The sequence below is a fragment of the Tursiops truncatus genome, chromosome 6 (assembly GCF_011762595.2).
Source record: "Tursiops truncatus isolate mTurTru1 chromosome 6, mTurTru1.mat.Y, whole genome shotgun sequence".
In the NCBI taxonomy this organism is placed as follows: Eukaryota; Metazoa; Chordata; class Mammalia; order Artiodactyla; family Delphinidae; genus Tursiops; species Tursiops truncatus.
Window position 1 is genome coordinate 50233891 of NC_047039.1, and position 22044 is coordinate 50255934.

The window sequence follows — 22044 nt, forward strand, 5'->3', positions numbered from 1 at the left end:
GCCTTTTAGGTCTGACTTCTTTCATTCTTAAGGTTATGCTTCTATCAATAGTTTATTCCTCGTTATTGCCCAGTAGTTAGTATTCCTTTGTGTAGATCTCCCACGATTCGTTGACCCTTAAGACTTAAACGTCTAGAAAGCCTGGCAACATTTGTGTTTCAAGTTTTGCATAGCATGGTTTCATCAGTTTTTAACTCAGCAATTACAGCTCAGTTTTACCTGATACGAGTGCCAAGCTGGATAGGCTTGAAATTTGGTCATTTCTCTACCTTCTACTCAACCACATGTCTCTTGCCTTGATATCTGAATTCATCCTGAAGGAGAAAGGATAGAAAATTCCAGTGGGAAACTGGTCATGAAAATAAGTTGCCAGTATGGTTAGGGTGCAATAATTCCTTAAGATAGTACACTGCAAATGTAGACGTGAAATCAAAAACTACATCTCATAAACCTCTGATTTTGTTTTAGGTGGTCCACATTTCATTAAAAGCTTTAAAATTAGATCAAAGGGGAAATGTTTTTAGTTTTTAGCGAATCGTTTTTGGATTTTTTCTTTAAATTGTGCCTTAAATTTGACTGACGAGAAGTTCGTTAAATAGAGTAGAAAATTAAACTATTCTGCACCTGTCTTTGAGACTTAAACTATTGGCCGATTTCTTAATAATTAGAATATTGCTAGAGCAAAGAAGCCCTAGATCTCTGCTACGTTCAGTGTTCCTCTCTCATTTCCATGCATGGAAAGAAAGGCAGTGTTTCCCTCTGTGCTCTGGCATGCCAGTGGCCTGCTGTGAACACAGATGGGTTCCTTCTTGGGCTGGGGATTCTCTGGGCTTGAGGTCACCTGACAGTCTAATGATCCCAAAGCCTCTTATCTGGTCTCTCTTCAGTCTCTTTACATCTTTCCTTTTCTACTCTCCCTTTCCCTCAAATAAGAAAAACCAAACAGTCTTATTTGACTTTGGTTTTAAAACTATGCATCCTATAAGGTGCTTTGATGTGAAGAAAGGGCTCAAATGAAACCACTGAAACCATGATCGTTGATCCTACTGCAAGAAAGATTTTAGAAAATCACTCTGGAGCCATGCAGAACTGGGTGCCAGATTTCTACTGAGTGATATAATCACCAGTCCAGTGAATAATAAAAGGAAGTCTTTTCATTTAAAATGCTTAGATGTAAATATTTTAAGTGTTGTATACTTTTTCTGAACCCGGTAAAACTGGTTTCTAAGTCTCGATTATTTGGTGTTACTCATCTTTTAATTAATAGGATAGCCAGTTAGTGTCATAGGAAATCAATACTTATCCTAATACCTTGCATTTCACTTAACAGGGTAAATCTTATTATCCTCGTTTCATAAATAATAACCCCCAATGCAGAGGGTTCAAGGTCACTGAACGCTGGTTACAAATGGGGAAGCCTAAAGTAACTGACTCACCAACTACAGAATCGAATGGGAAGGACAAGAATCTAGTTACGCACTCTGATGTGATTATCATTCATGCACGAGACCAGCATCCCAGTGTGAGTTGGTCAGTAGTCAGGATGTTCCTAGTGGCCTAACAGACTGAATTTCTGTTTTATTAATATTTATTCTGTGATAATACCTAATTCTTTTTATGGCTCTTAATTACTCTGGTAAAGTGTATTTGACATGATAAGGGGGCCTAGATTATAGATCTCTACTTCTCAAGCTATCTGTGAGGAAGGACCAGTTTCCCCCCCAATCACTCTTAAGCCAACACTTAAGTTCAATAAAATAAAATAAAATTACTTTGAAAAGAAGTGATCATGCCTTCAGTTGTTACAGCAGTGTCCCATTGTCCCGAAGGTTTCCAAATGGTTGCTCTCAATTACCTGCAGACTGGTTTTAGGAAAATACTAGCCCTCAGACTAGCCCTTTTTGAATAGCATGTGGACCACTCATGGAAAGTCTTGTCTTAACAGAGGAGTCTTAAGCCACTGTTTGTTTGAGAATCACTGCACCACATTGTGCTTATTTCTGTCACAAAGATCTTCAGGAAAAAAAGAACCTTGGCCTCTCTTTTTTCCCTTTGATGATTTCTAACTCCCTTCAACCAGTTTAATCCGAGGATATGCTAAAAGTGATGTTCATTTCTAGCGTTGAGCTTTTAGACCCATTCTGTTGCATGAGAAAGTCAACTTTGTTTCTTGCTGCAGTTTCTCTATTTGTGAACGTGATGGTCTTAGATCATCTTGATGAATGATGGCTTCTTTGGAAAGAACTTTGGTGGCATCTCACATTGCCTGGATCCAGAGGTTACCCTGTCAGGAGGACTCCAGTTGGGAGTATGCAGTGTAGATATTTGTCCCGTCCCCAAGCACATTTGTTTACAAAGAGACTGTGTTGTCCTTCTGTGTAAATATAAATGGATGCTTCTGTTACCACGATAAATGAAGCTTCTCTTTTATCATTCAGGCTACCAGCGAAGTAGCCTGGACCTCTTCCACCAGAAGTAAGTGCTTTAACATAACAGTCTCCTTTTTAGTGGAGACAGCCACTCAGGCCTAAAAAAGAGTCTGAAAGGCAGTAGATTTAGAAATAGCAGGCCTTGTGGCAGGCCAGGAGAAAAGAGAAACCATATGGGACTGCTGTGTACCGTTAGGGGAGGGAAGACAGGAGGGTGATTGACAGGAGATGCCTCAGGTGGGTTTAATCAGTTGCTATGGTTTCTAAGGCCTGTTTTAATACCGGAGGCTGCCAGCTCTGTAAGTACATTATCGATATGCAGATTTAGGTGCAGGCTACCTGGGAAGAACCTGAGGAAGAAATGGCTGTACCTTGCTCAGACTGGGTTTCCATAGTGGAAGCCTCCATAAAAGGACAATCAAGAAAATGGATTTGATGGTAAAAGAAAAATAGTGTAGAAGAGGACATTACAGCGCTCTGGAGACCAGCCTTGTTCAGGAGAGGCCCTGCTCCTTGTCATCACAGACTCAGTGTGCCCACCTGCAAAACGGCCTCATGGATGACAGTCACTTACCTCAGCAAACTTGGAGTCAGAATTTCTGGGTTCAAGTCCTGGGCCCCAGTTAGCATCTTCGCAACCTTAAGCCATCTCACCTCCGGTGTCTCATCTGTTACACATATGCTGAGCTCTGGAAGCTATTACAACGCTCAAATGAGATAATCTCTGCAAAATCACAATGTATTTGTCTGCTTATTTACAACATCAACACTCTCCTTTACTTCCCTGCCCCAAAAAAAGAATGGAAGGGAGACGCGTTGCTGTGAGCGATAACTTTTTAAAAAATGGCTACTGCCCGACTCCAGGATCATCCAGGGTCACCGTGTATACACATCATTTGTACGACTAATGTGAACAGACAGCTGTCTGAGAGTGTTTGATCTGAAGGCTAATTTCTCCTGCAAGATGAGGGAGGGACATCTGTATTTGACTTTATGTAGGACTGGACACCCACACACATATAAAATGATAGAATGCTAGCAATGAGCCTTATAAGGGATACCATGTAACTATTAGAGCTTCTTTTTTTAGTAATTTAAATAAATGACAAGTATTGCCTTTTTATCAAATTTTAGGTGTCATGATTCAGACCATACGATTGTGGTCCGGAGAGAATTTCATGTTGCAAGGCTGAGTAGAACGGTCTACAAGAGAGAATTCTCCATTGCAAAAATAGTACAGTTCCCTTTATCCTGTTTCCCCTGACATCTTACGTGAGCATAGTACGGTTGTTGAAACCAAGAAATTAGGATTGATACCATGCTGTTAACTAATAGAGACTTTATTGCGGATTTACCAGTTTTCCCACTAGTGTTCTTTTTCTGGTCTAGGATCCCTAGAATCTCGCATTTATTTGTCCTGTCTTCTTAGTCTCCTCCAATCCGTAACCAATCTTAGGTCTTTGAGTTTTTAAAAATCTTTCCCGACATTTACACGTTGACGAATACTTGCGACGGTTTTGCAGGATGCCTTTTAGTTTTGGTTTATCTGATGTTGTCTCATAATTAGATTGAGGTATAAATTTTGGGGCAAGCATGCCACGGAAGCAGCAGTGTGCCCTTCTCAGTATAAATATATACACATATGTATCTATCTCACACAAGGTCCGTGATGTTCCTTATCACCGGGTAATGTTTCTTGGCCAACTTGGTTAGGGTGACGTCTGCTAGGTTTCTCCATTATAATGTTATGATTTTCCTCTTTGTAATTAATAAGGCTCTTGTCTTGTTGTTTAAGATGATTTTATGCTTCTGTAAAGTGACAGTCAAGGGTTGGAGCAAGTGCTGTTCACAGAGGGTTGCCGAGTATCGTGTACTGGTGGGAAGAAGCTGTGCCCTAGAAGATGACGGAGTCATTATTTAAGTGTTTGAATAGATTTTTCTCAATCCATACTGAAATGGATTGCCTGACATTATACTGCAGGATTTTTAAGCCCGACCTCCAGGCGTATCTCATAGTTACTAGCAAAAATGAAAGTGTGAAATGCTTTTTAATGTATATTTAACAACACATAGTCTGGTGATTACTGATGTGTATTCTCTGTGGACTCCACTCTGCTATCAGAGGAGAATGTTGAGAGACAACATTTTTACACATTTATTCGATCTAAATCCATCACATGTTTACTTTCTAGATATGTATAGCTGTCATTTATAACAAGATCATAAAAAGTCAAATACGCTAAGTCTAACTCAAACTTCGAGTCATAGGATTACAATCAATTTTCAGAAAAGTGCAATTACTGTTTTTCCTTACTCTACCTTATGAAATAGGCTACTGGTAAATGACACGAAAATATAGCCATTAAAAAGGGGGGGGGAAATACAGCATAGCAATGGGGGTATGGGGGTAATGCTACTTTGTTCATCCTTTTGATTCAGAAATTCACATAATAGCTCCTATTTAAAGGAATTTACATCATTGAATCCAGTGCTGTGCTCGAGAAATAAAATGTGAAAAATGTACTAAATTCCTTCCTATGGTGTCACTGTTTGATAAGGATTAAGGTACCTTTTTTTGGGGGGGGCATACACTGGGTTGCACAGCAAGAGTTCACATCTCGTACTAATATATGCTAGATACTTGCATAGTCTATAGGCCATTGTTGTTAAAGTAGCAGTAGTGTAGGCATTTTAGATCACAGAGCCCCAGTGGTCTACGTTTTGTTTGCTTTGACATTATTCAACTCAATCTGTTTCTCTAACGGTGACTCTAATGACTACGTTGGCATGGCAGAAAAGTATGCTTTGTGGATCGACTTGTATTAACCGTGCTTGCATGTTGTTTTCTGCTCTCGGTGTTCCATGAGCAGACAGAGCACCTTCGGTTGCACTGAATAGTCATGCACAGTCAATAAGTTTTTGTGTTTGTCTTTGTCATTTCTTTGATGTGGCCTCCAGGATGCTGCCGGCAAGGTGCTGGACCGCTGGGCCATCATGTCTCGAGAAGAGGAAATCATCACCCTTCAGCAGTTTCTGCGGTTCGGAGAAACCAAATCCATTGTGGAGCTGATGGCCATTCAGGAGAAAGAGGGGCAGGCCGTAGCTGTACCGTCTTCAAAGACAGACTCAGACATCAGAACTTTCATTGAGAGTAATAATCGCACCAGGAGTCCCAGCCTCCTTGCCCATCTAGAGAACAGCAACCCTTCCAGCATTCATCACTTTGAAAACATCCCCAACAGCCTCGCCTTCCTGCTGCCATTCCAGTACATAAACCCGGTCTCAGCCCCGCTGCTAGGATTGCCTCCGAATGGGTTGCTGTTAGAGCAACCAGGACTGAGGCTGCGGGAACCCAGCCTTTCGACCCAGAATGAATATAACGAGAGCAGTGAATCTGAAGTGTCTCCCACACCCTACAAGAACGACCAGACGCCCAACAGAAACGCCCTGACCAGCATTACTAATGTGGAGCCCAAAACTGAGCCAGCCTGCGTGTCCCCCATTCAGAATTCCGCCCCGGTCAGTGATCTGTCCAAAACCGAACACCCAAAAAGCTCATTCCGGATCCACCGGATGAGAAGGATGGGGTCAGCGTCTAGGAAAGGAAGAGTGTTCTGTAACGCGTGTGGGAAGACGTTCTATGACAAAGGTACTCTCAAAATCCATTATAACGCTGTTCACCTGAAGATCAAACATCGGTGCACCATCGAAGGTTGCAACATGGTCTTTAGCTCCCTCCGAAGCCGTAACCGTCACAGTGCGAACCCTAACCCTCGCCTTCACATGCCTATGCTAAGGAATAACCGAGACAAAGATTTAATTCGGGCCACATCAGGGGCTGCCACCCCCGTCATAGCAAGTACAAAATCAAATCTCACACTCACAAGCCCTGGCCGGCCCCCAATGGGTTTTACCACTCCCCCACTAGACCCCGTCTTACAGAATCCTCTCCCTAGCCAGCTGGTGTTTTCTGGGCTAAAGACTGTCCAACCAGTTCCTCCGTTTTATAGAAGTTTACTCACTCCGGGGGAAATGGTGAGTCCTCCAACCTCCCTCCCGACCAGTCCCATCATTCCAACCAGTGGTACCGTAGAGCAGCTCCCCCCATTACCCTCTGAGCCAGCAGCGCCAGTAGTGATGATGGCCACTCATGAGCCCAGTGCCGACCTGGCGCCCAAGAAGAAGCCCAGGAAGTCCAGCATGCCTGTGAAGATCGAGAAGGAAATTATTGATACTGCCGATGAGTTTGACGATGAAGACGACGACCCCAATGATGGCGGAGCTGTGGTCAACGACGGGAGCCACGACAATCACTGCCACTCGCAGGAGGAAATGAGTCCAGGCATGTCTGTGAAGGACTTTTCTAAGCATAGCAGGACCCGGTGCATTTCAAGGACTGAAATACGAAGGGCCGACAGCATGACTTCCGAGGACCAAGAACCTGAGCGGGACTACGAGAACGAGTCTGAGTCTTCGGAGCCCAAACTGGGTGAGGAATCCATGGAAGGGGATGAGCACATGCACGGCGAGGTGAGCGAGAAAGTCCTGGTGAACAGTGAGAGGCCGGACGAGAACCACAGTGAGCCCTCTCACCAGGACGTCATCAAGGTGAAGGAAGAGTTTACAGATCCCACTTACGACATGTTTTACATGAGCCAGTACGGACTGTACAACGGCGGGGGTGCCAGCATGGCAGCCCTGCACGAGAGTTTTGCATCATCTCTGAATTACGGCAGCCCTCAAAAGTTCTCCCCGGAAGGTGATCTGTGTTCTAGCCCAGACCCCAAAATCTGTTATGTGTGCAAGAAGAGTTTCAAGAGCTCCTACAGCGTGAAGCTCCACTACAGGAACGTTCACTTGAAAGAGATGCACGTCTGCACGGTGGCTGGCTGCAATGCCGCCTTCCCCTCTCGCCGAAGCAGAGACAGGTCAGTAAATCTCCATTGGCTGCTCCTGCTGGGGGTGGAGGGTGCCGGTCATGGTGGACTTGAAACATTAAAAAAATCCAGCTTAGATGTTTTCTGATGCACTGTAAAGATTGTCCACAGTGATCACGTGACCCCCCCCCAAGCTGCCGTGCTCGTGAAGGATTGTTGCAGTTGGTGCTTGTTGTGATTACGCATGCAGAGTCATGTGCCATCTTACCCAGTAATGCACGCCATTTTTCTCTGTGCTCTGTGTATGTGTGTATGTTTCCATGCATCTAGGTGTGAATAAGTTAACTATGTACACAGTTCCCTGCTTCCCCGTGAACCTTCACTTAGAAGCCGCAGCTTCTGTTATATATATTTCTGCTTTGCCATGTGGCTTTTTAATTAAATCAATATATTATCTTCATACACACATATTTATCCAATATAGAAACAGAAATTTACGGATGGAAAGAACCATAGGTCCAGGACATCGAGACAGCCTGCATCTCCGTAGGTATAACCAGAAATGTTATCGTTCTTACATGAGTATTTAGTATGTCCTTGAATTCTTTAAGAGTCATACAAATATCAGAAGAAAACGGGACCAAAGTAATTGTTGATACGGGGAAGTGGTATGGTGATGGGGGTTACTTTAACTTTTTAACAATGTCTTGGAGCACATCTCTAAAATATAATCTGTCGTGGGAATTATGCACAGAAGGGGAGGCATGCATATACTTTGAGGATCAGTTAGAATATATTATGTCCAGCCTTCAGATGACATCACACCTTAGCTATGTAGCTGCAGCTCTGAAACAGTTGGGCTTAAACAGAAGCAGCTGGTCCTAAACTTACAGTGGTCTTTTTCAATCATCTTAAAGAAAATGTGATAGAAATGGAATGTGTCAAGGTGGTCAGTGGTGGGGTAACACAGTTGTCCTACCCTTGCGGAGATAAGCTTATGAACAGATCATTTACATGATACACTAGCTCAACGAGAGTCACGCAGTTAGTTCATCCCATCATGTTGGATGTGGTTTTTGGTTTTCCAGTGCCTTTTAAAAATATTTTTGGAGAAAATTTTTTTACATGGTAAAAATCAATATATCTAGAAGAAACAAAATGAATTAGGAAGTTTCCAAAGAGCCAGCACCCAAATTCTAGTGTTTATCGGTTGGGCAGAGGTCTCTGACAAAGTCACATATAATAGAAGTACACTGAAAAGTAGTGATCTGTCACTAGAATGCTCAGCTTTTTTTAAAAGTTCAATCTTTTTAAAAATGAACGTTAAAATATATTTTCCTTTGTACTCAAATATAAGCGGCCCAATGTATGAAAAGCAAAATCTCTGAGAAAAAACTAAGTGGCTTTCTTTGTACAACTCAAAACATACTTTGAAGAGAAATCTCTTCTTAAAAATCCCCCCTCCCCCATTTACCTTGTGCTGTAAAAACGTTTTATGGTCACAAAGGTCTTTTCAGTTCCGGGTTATCATCGACAGCCCCAGAATACGGCAGATAAGATAGATAGCTAGACTTTGAATAATAAAATATAATACTATACCCACCCCACCCCCCAAGTTTGTGAGCAATATTCATTCTTTTATGTTTGAAATAGTGCACTGGCGATAATGAGGTTAATGCATTGGATTTTTTTTTTTAACAAAAATAAAAGACTCATGAAAACCTGCATAAAATATTTATGGAAATGGAGTGTTTGAAGACAAGCCAAAATTTAAGCTTATTTGCATGAATTCCTATCACAGTTTTAGTTGGTTTGCTGAAAATACTGCAAGTCATGACACTGGAATAAATGGCTCTGGGACCAAAGGCTACAACACCCGAAGCTTGGTGCTCTCATTTATGTCAAGCCACTAGAAAACGCAAGCGCTTGTGTTTTTATGTCCTAATGTATAAGGAGGTACTGTGGGGAGGGTGGTTTGTCTGAGGAAAAACATTTAGTGATTGAGTGATGATAGCAGAAGAATATTTCAATCTCTAATTTTATTTTAAGGATTGAGAGTTTCATGCGTGACCAGCCATACAGAAGTTTAGACCAGTGCCTAGGATAACTAGGATATAGGATATTCTAGGTGAGAAGCATAATACAGATATTCTCCCATGTATGTTCAGTCACAGAAGAGATTGCAAACCTCAGAAGACAGGTGATTACATTTCATATGGGTAAAATAGCACGTCATGCCTAATCTTTTTAATTCTGGAGTTTTGTCACACATGATAAAAAGCAAATTAAAAAAAAATACTGTACAAGAAAGTCTTGATTCTCACGTGAAATTTTGCTTTTCAAGAATCCGCAAATCTTTTGCCCTCAGGGTAAAAACATAGCAAAAACTCTTGATACTTTGACTTTTTTTTTTTTTAAGAAGAGTGTTCATCCTTGTTGAGTCTATTACTTGAGTTAATATATGATGTGACTGTAACTACCACCGAATAAGCAAAAACAGTGATGCCACTGGGGTACCACCCTCCTCGTGCATCTCAGGAAACACAGTTGCACTATAATTGTACTCCTGTTTCAGCCCTTTATTGTCATTTCATCAACTAATAACGACCTGTAATTTAATCTCCTTATTCACAAAGCCTCTTGCCTCACATCTTGAATCTACCCCTCAGACATATTATCTTCCTCTTTCTCTTCACTTGTACTGTGTCAGTCACAAGAACCCCAGGAATTTCGTGTCCCTGCTTTTGTCCTCTTCAATTCACTATGAAGCTAGGATAAGTTTTCTTACCTTTCTCTGAGCCAACATACCTTCCCAAACAGAAATCCCCCTTTGCCTTTAATCCTGCCGTGTCCTCGCCCATTTCTCTCCTCTCCCCAGAGTCTCGACTCATCCATCCTGCACTCCACAACATCTTCCTTGTGCAAATAAAGCATTAGAAGGCATTCCGAGTGGGGGCTGAAGTGTGCAAGGCTACCGGGTTTCCGGGATGCCTGGGATAAAATTAACAGAATGACCCTCTTCCTACTGTCTGCGAAAGCAGCCTTCTTGTCTTTGGGCTTAGAACACCTTACAGGAGAGAGAAACAGGTCTTCTTGTGCTTCTTCCAAGATGGTTATACACGAGGGAGTTGCGTGTTTGGTCTCAGATAGATAGGCTGTTAGTAGGATGGAGGTAGAAAGATGTTAAACGCTGTGTTTTAGATTTGACGGCTAGGTAGCAGAGATTTCCAAGTCTTCGCTTATGGTCTTTCTAGGTTTTTATAAGATCCCATTGAAGGCTTTTTGAAAAGCAAGAATATTCTTTGTGTAAAGTCACAAAAAGGGAGGAGAGAGAGAGAGAGAGAGAGAGAGAGAGAGAGGCACAAGCAAGGCTTGTGAGGGCTGAGGAGTCCAAGCGCAGTGTCAGAGGTGTCCTTTTCTATACAGCTGTGAATGAGTGTGAGTTTAATAAATCAGAAAGCAAAGAGGACCATTCCACGCTAATGACAAAGAGCAAGCTAATATACCCAGACTCCAGTTCATCTGGTCGCTAGGTGGTTGTTAGGGTAATTTTTACTCCAGGTTCTAGAAGTAAAATGTAAATTATTTTCCCTGTAAAGATCTATAGAACTATAAGGCAATGGCTGAAGTATTTACGTGCATACTGATAACAGTGTGTAGTGTTACACCTGACAGTCTCTAAACACCCTTACTTCTTTCTTGTTCGTCCCTTGATTTTTCTGCCAAGGTGCTGTTCTCTCAGGGAACAGGAAAGCTGACCTGGGTTTTGAAGTAAACATATGAAAATACTCCCTGGGAAGAAGACATTCCAACTGGCCTAGAACCTACAGTCTTCATACAGGACATTTTCTTGAAGATAGTGTCATAGAATTGGCTGGGCCTGGCTTCCTTTGGTCATTTCTCATCCTCTGTCATGTTTTTTGATCCCCAGGAGGGCCGACTGGCCATGGATCAACCCCATTTATAAATTACATTTGGTTTTTATTCAGAAAAATAGAAACCCTTCTGTCCTCTTCCCCCAAATTCCTTATCATTTGCTAATATAAAAATCGATTTAATGCCGATCACTAAAACAGACGTAAACAGATTTTACATTGGCAGCTATAACGAAGACGTCGTCCACAGAAACTAGATGGTCTGCATCTTTGTTCCTCTCTTCCTCTGAGAATAGTGGCCACTAATTGCCACAGTTTATCTTGAATTTTATCAGAAGGGTCAGCACATATGGTTGATCTTCAAGGTGTAGGAAAGGCGATTCAGCCCCATGAATAGATTTAAAAACAAAATAATATTTGGTCAGGGTGATTTATAAATAAATATGAGGCAACTATTGGTGCCAAGGGTGAACCTTCTCTTTGATGGCTAGTTAAATCTGTCCAGATTTAAACCTGTAAACTTCTTGATTTGTATGGAATAAGATATCTGTATTTGGTTTATTAAAACCTGCTGATGTCTCCAGAACTAAATTTGTTCCTCTATAGGCCTCTGGGTAGCTGTACCTAAAGAGCAGAGATGTATAGTTTTTGCTTGTCTGATTACCTGACTTCCAGCCCTGTACAGGTGTGCAGGAATAAATTAACATGAGCTACCTCTGATGAGCCACTGCATACATTAACAGCAGAGGTGAAGATGCGAAAACATGCTGCCCGCCTCCTGTTAGCACCTTCTCAGCAGCGACATCCATTTTTTCCATCATTCTCTGTGTTTGGAAACGTAGAGAACTTTCTAAAGAGAGATTCTCAGTAAATACACATGATTTCACCAGGCAATACCTCCAAGAGATGAGCCACTTAGCACCAACTGAAGATAACTATTAGTATATTTGCCCTAATATAATTAGCTGTCAAATAAAGTGTGTTAATCCTCTCCAAGTACAAGAAGAGAACATGTTAAGGCATCAGCCTTCTCGTTTCCTATATTTTTGCCATTCAAACTGCAGCTCTCCAGAATTCTTTTAAAAGGTGAAGTTGTGCCGGTCCTCTGACTTTTAAAGGAAGAGGTTTTTTTTTTTTTTCCTTCTTCCCTGTCACTCTGTTTGGTTCCACAATACAGCCAGGAGATCAGTAGGTCTTTTGTACTTCTCTCCATTACTTTCCATCAAAGGCAAACAAACAAAATAAATCCCCCTTCTGAATAATTGCTAGTTGTGCCCTCCTCAACTGAAACTTTGGTAGTAAGATAAACTTCGGTGTCATTCCTGTCTCTGGGCTTCTTTTTATATCCTGGGAGAAGAGCAATGAGCAAAACAGTCTCCTTGTATCATGGGGAGAGACTCTGTCAAGCCTACAGTGAGCCTCGGATCTTCCTAATGACCTCCTGCTGGCCCAGCTGGATGTAAGACAAGCTCATTTAAGCCTCTGCTGACCTTTCACTCCTCCAGTCCAAGAACTACACCAGTCACTTCCACCAAACTGCCTACAAAATAGACAACAAAGCTTAATGGCAGGCAAAGGACTTTCTCTCCATGATACAAAGAAATTTTTACAAATTTCTATTGATGGGAGTAACATTCAATCTCTCGTGGCTACGTAACTGCCTCTGCACAAACATAATGCTTCTATAATACCCTTTATCCTTATCTTCCCTCAAAGGGAACAAGCTACTGCTCTCGCCAGTGCAAACTCGAAAATTCAGGCAAAAATAGCATCTAGAGCAGAATGCACATACCGAATGCACAGGTGGTAATTTTCATGATAGCACCACTTTGAAAGGGTCATCTTCCTGATTTCCGTCTCCCTTGGGTCCACCACCGTCTACCCGATCCTCTGATAGACTTTCTCTCGGTGTGATTCTTTCTCATCATTATTCATTTGAAATATTTGTTTTTCTAGATAGTCTTTTCTTTTTAAAAAACACAGGCCATTTCTCACCTGGAAGCAGGTTATAAGACTTCACACATATATTAGTATTTGCTTGTATCAGTCCTGGGAAGATGGGCTCTCTCTTAAGGTGAGAGGCTTCTGCCAGCTCTCTCTTGCTGTAAATGATCATTTTTGTTGTTGTTGTTCTTGTGCTAAGAAGAACACAGACTTTTCTTTCTCTGTTGAAACTTCATAGTGAAGGTTGGGCTAGGAGGCATTTCTTTTTTAAAAAAGCCTTCTCAGAAATAATTGAATGTTTTTGCCGTAAGACTCCCACAAGCTTCAAATAAATGAATGTGGCAGAATATAAAAGTTTACACTTGCCAAAAAATTACAATGTCATAAAAAAGGGATTTATTAACTTTTAATTCTTCAGTGCCAAGATGTGTGTGTGCGTGCACGTGTGAGAGAGAAGCAAGCTGAGGAGGAGGAGAAAAGAATGCTTTTCAGGAAAGGACAATTTTTCTTCAGTTATTTAACATAAAAGTACACTTAAAAAATACCTAGATGTTATGTCCCAATGCTAGCTGCTTGAATTAAAACAGGAGCTGTAAATTCCTGGTAAAAAGCTGTTATGCCTGAAGTGTTAGTGATCTTAACTCTAGTACTTGATGGAGTTTATGACTTCTTTTACTAACTAGGGGGAAGAATGTTACCTACTTCTAGTTTAATGCTTTTTCTTGCTCGCTCTAATTATTTTGACTTCACCTCAGGAGAAAAGAGCCAAGTGCTTCTACCCGAACGTACGTAAGTGGCGCCTCAATTTTGCTATTGCATATGTCAATCTGAATTATCACTAGCTATTCGAAAATGATGCTAACATTCTCATCTAAAGGCATCCACATAATGTATATGTGTGTTGATACGTAAACACCCACATAAATAAGAATATCAAAAGACAGATCATCCTTAATTGCCAGAATAGACATGTTCATCTTAGAAAGTGATATATGAAGTTACTTCAGCACATGGATGGGGAGCAAGATTTTTTTCAGTCAAAGGAGACAGATTTGGGCAATGAGAACAACAGACCTTCAAAAGCAAGCCTCTTGGGTCTGACGGCCAGCTGAGGGGAGCCGCTCTCACTCTGCAGCCTTTTTAGTCTGCTGTGTCGCTGAGGGGGCACTGGGGGGTCAGTCCACTCACTAGTAATTGTGTTTTACAGACTTCTAAAGCAATTGGCTCAGTCAGTCCCAATTCAATAAAAGTGGAGAGCAAGAGAGAGAGCACTTTTGTTCTATTTTTTACTTGAAATTATTTCATTCAGCAGTCTGTCTTTTTTATTACCAGGACTTGACATTAGCACTCCAAGCTATATTAGCATCCATTTCAGCAGTTCAGTAATGGTATTAAAAAAACACTTAACTTCAACGGTGAATGGCTGTATGACAGTACCATAAAAAATCCACATTAAAAAAAAAAAAAAACTTACGTATTTGTCCCAGCAAATTATTTTTCACTTGTTTAACCACTTCAAAGCTATGTTCTTGTGACGGGTATTCACGAGAACCTTCTTGCTCTCAGAAGCAAGCAGTCAGTGGTGCTCTGTGGATGAGGGAATCGGGAGAAAGAGGAAAGGGGAATCCAGCGGGGAGAGGGTAGGTAAAGATGCTGTTTACCCTGTAGTTAGATTACCTTCCATTCATCAGCAGAGATGGAATTGGCAACCTCAGAGCACCCAAGGTGAAATTCTTGGATTCTCATGCATGGCTGGGATTTGATTTTGAACTCAGCACTCTCCAAACTTGGGAGCAGAGCCTAACTACTTTGGCACTGCAGTGTGCTCATAAATGACTACATTAGGTTCTAAATTTTGATTAAACATTCAGTAATTAATCAATGGTAGACACGAAACAGTTGGCAAGGTCCAGAGCTGCAAAATGTGTAAGACATAAAACATTACGAAGCAATTAGAATACGCTCCTTCAAGAGAAGGATTGCCTTCAATAAAGAGGTAAATGATAGCATCCTGCTTATTGTGGACGTAGGCAGCCAGAGCAATATGATAAACTGCTGGAGATACACATATCAGTAATCATCCACATTATTAGGGCCATTAATCATAATTCCAAAAATATGACAGCAGCAGCCAACTTTTTGACCAATTTTGCTTCTGCCTGTTGGCCATTATAACTTCGCTAATAGACTGCAGAGCTCCTGTGCGTGGCAGTTTGCATTGAGAATGGAAGGTTAATTATATTTGAGCTGCTGATTTCTTCTCTCCTTGGAAAAGGCTTAGCACTTTGACGATCCCAGGAGCTCCCTGTTGTTAAACCAGTAAGAGTACTCTACTGAAATTTTCTTTGTTGTTCAGGAACGAGGAGATGTTTCAAATGAGATAGAAGTGTCAGGCTGGAATAGCCGCTAATGTTTCTTGCTCCAAAGTGATCCTTGGGCAGCAAGATGAATGCAGGTGTTCCTTCAGCTCACTTTGCTCTCTCATTTCTCTTCTGCAGACAGGTAGAAATGTCACTGTATGGTGATACACCAGGTAAATCCCACAAGATTCGTGGTGGTTTCAATATGAATATATATGGAACTAAGAAGTTGGGGAAAGTGGTTCATGATTTGGGGAGGAATAAGCACCTCTACCATACAAAATTCTGCTTCTGTGACTATGCTTGTTGTGAATCAAAAGTAAAAAGAATTTCAAAAAAATCATCTGAATGTTGCTAAACATTGAAATGTTTAGTGGCATAGGTGCGTTGCTGGTTGCTTAACTGAAGTTTTGCTGTCTCAGCTGGTGGCTTTGACGTTGTTTAACCAAAGACAAATTCGATTTTGCACATTCTTTTTGTTCATGTATCTTAAGTAGTTTCATTTTTCAACACAATTCTAGATAAGGCCGTAGCTAAGTTATAATATTGCCTACAAAATTCTGTACCCCCCAAATATTGTCTTTTTAAAAGACATATTTGGGGGGTACAGAACTCATACATCCTTGGGGAACTCATACATCCCAAATATTGTCTTTTTAAAAGATCATAAATTAACCGTTTTAATGCTATAAAACCTTCTTGGATATTTAGTCTTAGAAAGTATTTCCTTTGAAAAAGCTCTCAGAGAGAAACTGATGTTCCACTCTGTACACTTTAGAAACGATAGCTTATTTTTAAATAGGAGAAGAAATTTGAGCATCTAGAGAAAAATGCATTCTTATTTTGGAAAGAGGTCTTCTAAACTCTTTGCATAAGACAATAAAACAAGGGATGAAGGCTTGAGGGCTAGTTCATCGAGGGTAAATATAAATCTCAAAATTCTAGCTCAGATTTACTGAAGTCCTTAAAAGATGCCAGGGTGAACCGCCTTGCTTTTTCTTACCCAACAATGGTAGTAAACCGAGCACCATAAGAGCTGCCTGATTGAGAAAATTTCCAAATGCTGTGAAAACATAATCCTATTCACAGTGTAACACGCGTCTCACATTACAGCGCAACAGGTTATCTGTCGAATAATCGGCACCCTCCGGAAGCCTCGATGTGTCGGATACAACTCAGAAGTAAAATGGTTAGGGAACAGGACTGGATATCAATTCTGCACTTAACCTGAGCATCCAGCATAGACATTCTCCATCCACCAATCTGCCTTCCTAAATGCCATCACTACATTAACATTTTGTATGCATTCCACAGCAATGACAAATTGTTTTGTAACCGTAGTGCCAGATTTAGTATGCGAGAGACACGTTCACCTCTGCCAACAAACCAATCATTCTCACTAACATCTTCAGAGTTACAACATTTATAAAGTTGCAAAGTGGAGTAAACAAACCATCTGTTTGGCTTTTCCATATATGTCATGCTTTCTTATTAGCATATTACGATTCATTTAGTAAACAAATTTGGTGATTTCGTTCACGTCAAAGTTAGGTCGGAAGCTTGAAGATGATTAACATTCCCGGGACAGGCACATTAATACATTGCTTCCTCGGCAAAGTTAAATGGCTTCTCAGGAGAATCGTCCCTTGTTGACAAGATGAGACTGTCAATTTTGTTCGCCTGCCACGTTAGGGGCCGTAAGGGGATGGCAGGCTCTGAGAGAGGGGAGTCATGTAGGCAGCATAATTCACTGTGAATTGAGAAAAGAAGTCTAATTCTGATAAATGGTCGACCCCAATACATCCTACCTGTTATTACAACAGACGTGCCGTATCTGTGCAGTAAATTAGCTAAACCCCTAAAGAGTTTGGTGGGAGCTTATCTTCAAGTGAGTAATTTGAATGTAGAGGGAACTGTCTGCGTGACCAGTATGGATGATTTGTTTTATATTGAAAGGGATTGAAGTGACTGAATTTCATACTTTTAATTTGCAAGAATTTGCTTAGCTTTTATTTCTTGCATTTATTATGTACTTCTATACTTCTGGGGGTTTTGGGAGCATTGTTCACTAGAATTTTACATTGAATTTCCTGAGCTAGGGATGGTTTTTGGCTCTTTTGGAGAAAAATCTTTAAATATTAGCCTAGTAGAGCAACTATTCGTTTTACAGAAAACGTATACTAACAAAAATGTCGTTTACTTCACAGGGCTGTAAGACATCAATTAATGATGATACAAATATTTTTGAGGCATTAAGGACAACAGATAGTGTCATAGCAATCGGATAAGAAGAGAACTAATGAGGGGCAGAGGTTTTAACTTTTCATTTCTGTGGATTTGGTTAGCAGATTTAATTTCTGATCAGGAATATTGACTCAGTATCCCACAATACACTCAAACCCAGCGTCTAGATTTTCCCAGATTGTATATAAATAACATTTCTCTGCCCCATATACACACACATACACACACACCCCATATATATAGTGGTATCTGCTGTGTATACATCACTAGGATCATTCTGGACAATATAATTTGAGAAGTGTGTGTGTGTGTGTGTGTGTGGAGAGGCAAAAGCTCCAACATGGAGCCTCAATTCCATTTCACCTGAGGCATTGTAATTATCAAGTATTTTGTTTCAATTCGCTAAGTTTAGAATGGCTCAGAACTGATTAAGAATTAAGGTTAGATTCAGTTTCTCATGTAACCTATAGCTTGATTTACTATTCACTTTGGACAACCACATTCTGATTTTCTAATTTGCTCATGAGACTTTTTCTTTAAAGTTCCTTCCTCTCAAAACCAAAGTTAAAAATCTCAAAACGCTTTTTCTTTTCAATGTATTTAATGTGTTTAATTTTTATTTTTATGATTAAACATTGCATTAAGTTGAACTGGGCACTTGAAGAAGCTTGGAAAGAGAAACGTGAGAAAAGAAAAGCTCAAGACAGGACTGACTTTCTCTAAAGGGCACTTGCATTTGCTTGACTGTGTTGGATTTGGTGTCTTCTGTGGTTGCATGGTAAAGTTTTTTTTTCTTTTTTTTTAAACTGACATATAATTGACGTGTTTTCACTAAAGAAACCGAAAAAGACTGGTAGTCCACTTTAGTCCAGCTAGAGTACTTCCACTCAGCATTTCATGGAGTAAGTTTGGTTTTATGACCTCCCCTATATCGTATAGGCTTCATAACTTTTTTGCTTTTGAGGGTGCTCTCAGTTTTCAAGAGGCTTTTTGGTAAACTCAGTACAGAAAGAGTAGGGAAGAGTACAGAGGGTCAGAGGAAACATTTGTGATTCCAAGCATAGCCTAGGTTATAGGACTGTGTCATGCCCTAATTATATATCATTACCTTACACCACGGTGGGGTGTGATAGGGTCAGAATTATTCCCTGCTGTATTATCAGTGTCTTTTCTTAAATATTCAGTTACATGCTTCCAATCTTGGGATCATTGTTTTCTCTTCCACAATGTATTCTGGGGAAAGTTTCTGTAAGGCTGCATATTATTGATTGAAGTCAAATAAATGTAATTATGTCCGAAGTGCAAAGTATTCTACTTGAGCTGCAAGAGACTTGAGGTTGAATCAGGTATAGCTTACGTTCTTCTTGAATGTGACCATCTTGGGACTAAATCTTGGCCTACTCTCTTGACGAGATCCCCAGTGAGATCAGATCCTTACCCCTTCTACTTATCAACTCACCTTTTCTCTTCATCCCAGTCATTTTTGTTTTTTCTGTAAGAGGAAGCTGCCTCCCCGGAGTATCGGTATTACCTACCTAATCAAAGCAAATAGAAACAGCTTTTGTACTGTTGACATTCTTATAAAATATAGTAAGTGCTAACATGGTTTTTGTTCATGATTATTTTTTCCTCTTTTCTGGAGATAAATATTCAGAACACTAGGTTTATTTTCTAGAAAAACTCTCTCTCTGGAGAACTCGGAATTGGTTCCTTTCTGGAGTCCCCCTTCTCCTCCTTACGGACAGCTGCCTACTGCTTCCTCGGCTGCGGGTCCTCCCGTTTCCAGCACTCTCTGGTCTTCCTCCCATTTCAGGATCCTCCTCCCTGTACGTCCGATAGTCCGTTGGCGTGACTTCTCTCTGTGTCTCTTCCGTCTTCCCTTTCCTTTCACCTCTTTGGTTTTCTGATCCACGTAAACTTGTAAGTTGCTGTTAACCCCAGGTGTTTGTCTCTCCTCCTTGGGCAGTGTTCTCTGACAGTTCAGGGTTTGGATTGACTTGAGTCCAGGTCTCTGTTAACATCAAGTGCTGCCTTTTGTCCATTCTGTGGAGGCTGAACCTAACCTCTTGAGGCACAGGATCGGGACTCTCTAAAGAATCTGTCTCCTCTCCCTTCTTCTCTTGCTTTGCCTCTTTCCACCCCAGTAGTACTGGAGTTAGTTAGAACAAACCCACCATCATGAGAGTGGACCAGTAAGCTTTCCACAGCACGTTCTTCCCATCCCCAGTATTTTGCGTATGGCATTTAGGAGGATTATCAAACAAAAAATGAAACAGATTAAGAAATGAACATAATCAATTCTCTTGAACTGTGGTTGCATAATGGAAATCGACTACCACGAATGAACCCGTGTACTGAAGTTATGAACAGCAGAGCTAATGCACTGCCATGAGTTCATCTTTATTATTGCATTACACCTGAATCAATTGATAAAGTAGCTTTTTTTCTTAAGCAAGGGATGGCACTTAATTGAATAACAGCCAAAGTAATTATATTAGCGGAGGCCAACAGTACTGCTGACAGCGGAAAAGGGACACTGTTGAACAGAGTGCCAGAGCTGGTCTACACATTTCTGCACATTGTTCGGTTGACAGATATTGAGGGCTGGTACATCATCTAATTAGATTACAGATTTCCATTGCTGTTAAGTGAGAAATGAAGAGAAACATCTCTTCCTGGTAACATAGCAGTGGAGATGTGCAATTTCACAAGTCATCTTCGGAAAGATGTGTCCATCTGGGGGATCCGTGTGTCCCTTTTGTCGATGTTAATTTATTCTTCCTTATTCAGTGTGTCTTGATGTAACTGCTGTGTGTCTGGCTGTTGTTTTCTCAGCAGTGAATCTAGGTAACTGCAGATGTGTGAGAAGCAACGGAGTTCTAGATTAAAGTCATCGCAAAATGTGTGCTTGTGAAATTAAGAAAGGGAGGGGAGGGAGGGTGTTAAAAATAATACACAGGGGTAGGACCTCGTGAGCTGCTTGTGGTCGGCAGATTGTTTTATCAGTAGATTGTTTGACAGTATGTACTGTCACTCTACTTCCACATTCCTGTAATAACTCTGGTGGTGTCATACCTACATGTCAGGGGAAAGACTTCACAGTAGGCATTTCCTACACTCTGCTTAGCAACCCGCACTTGGAGTCATCTGCCATCTGACACCAAGGAGACGGGGAGCGACTGTGTCAGAGCAGGGACCGTGGGGACCACTTCTGTTCATCATTCACATATCCGCACACTGCATGCATCTGTGCAGAACTCATTTACGGACGATGCTGATGCTGTGAATTTGGTTTATCTTAATTTGATGTATGACTTTTTGGATGATGCGGCTGATCTGAAAAATCATCGAGACAGCCTGAGATGATCGCTTATGACAGAAAATGATTTTATGATCAGAACATTTTAAATCCCTATGTTATTGTTTAAGTTTTTTTTTTAAACCAGATGTCTAGAATGTGAATTTGTTTTCTCTCTCTCTCTCCTTCTCTCTTTTTTTCTCTGTCTCTCATTCTTGCTTTCTTTTGTGATCGATTTAGCAAAAGATTAGAAAGCTGATCTTATTATCACAAGGTAAGCTCAGCCTTCCTAAGTGCAGCGCGGAGGGGCTGCCGCCCCTCTGCCCCTTCAAACCCGGAGTGCTGTATATTGTCTTGTGTGGAAAGGTGGAGAAGTGTTTCCCACCTTTCTTGTCTCTGAGGCACATACCTCTCAACCATCTCTAAGAGATATTAGCCATGCTCGTCACCAAATGGAGTGACTCATCTCGGTCGTCCATACTTTTTAATTCTAATCAGGTGGTCTGTTGAACTTGATGCTGGCCATTCTAGGTCATTTCTATTATCAATTTCGGTTATCACAATTACTTCTCTAAGAGGTAGAGCTTCTGCCATTATCGAGAAGCTTTTATATCTGTATATTTATTTACTGGTTTAACTTTTGGAAGGGTAGCCTTCAATTTAGGTACGTGTCACACGTGAGCCTTTGCAGGTGGAGAGAGGTATATGCCCAAGGGCACTTTAAAAATAAATGGGGGATATAAATACAAAGGCAATGTTTTCAGACAGATAATAACCTATCAGGCTTTGGTAAATCATGACATCCCTATGGATGCTCTGGGATAAATCCTATCTTTTTTTTTCTTTTTTTTAATGCAAGCAAAGCATTCAGTGAGTAGAGTAAAAGTTTTGCTTGTCTAAGAAGTATGGACTCCAGTTGTTAAAATAGAGGGACCATGTGTTATTATCGTGCCTGATTTTTTTTTTTTTTTTTTGTATTTATTGTGTGGGGTTTTTTTTCTTTTTCGGTCCCTTTGG

At 40.9% G+C, this 22044-nt stretch overlaps 1 protein-coding gene across 22 annotated transcripts in view; it reads left to right on the plus strand.

The window, feature by feature from the left end:
• The window catches only part of BNC2 (basonuclin zinc finger protein 2), a 428775-nt gene that overhangs the window by 395884 nt on the left and 10847 nt on the right, over positions 1-22044 (plus strand). For 13 of the 22 annotated variants that reach the window (XM_073806098.1, XM_033858069.2, XM_033858065.2 and 10 more), the window contains 2 exons: positions 5388-7357; positions 7791-7856. In XM_073806098.1, coding sequence (XP_073662199.1) covers positions 5388-7357; positions 7791-7856 — 2036 coding nt within the window. Of the gene's footprint in view, positions 1-5387; positions 7358-7790; positions 7857-21267; positions 21302-22044 lie in introns of all 22 variants that reach the window. The other 9 variants (XM_033858067.2, XM_033858066.2, XM_033858070.2 and 6 more) reach the window with 5 other exon arrangements.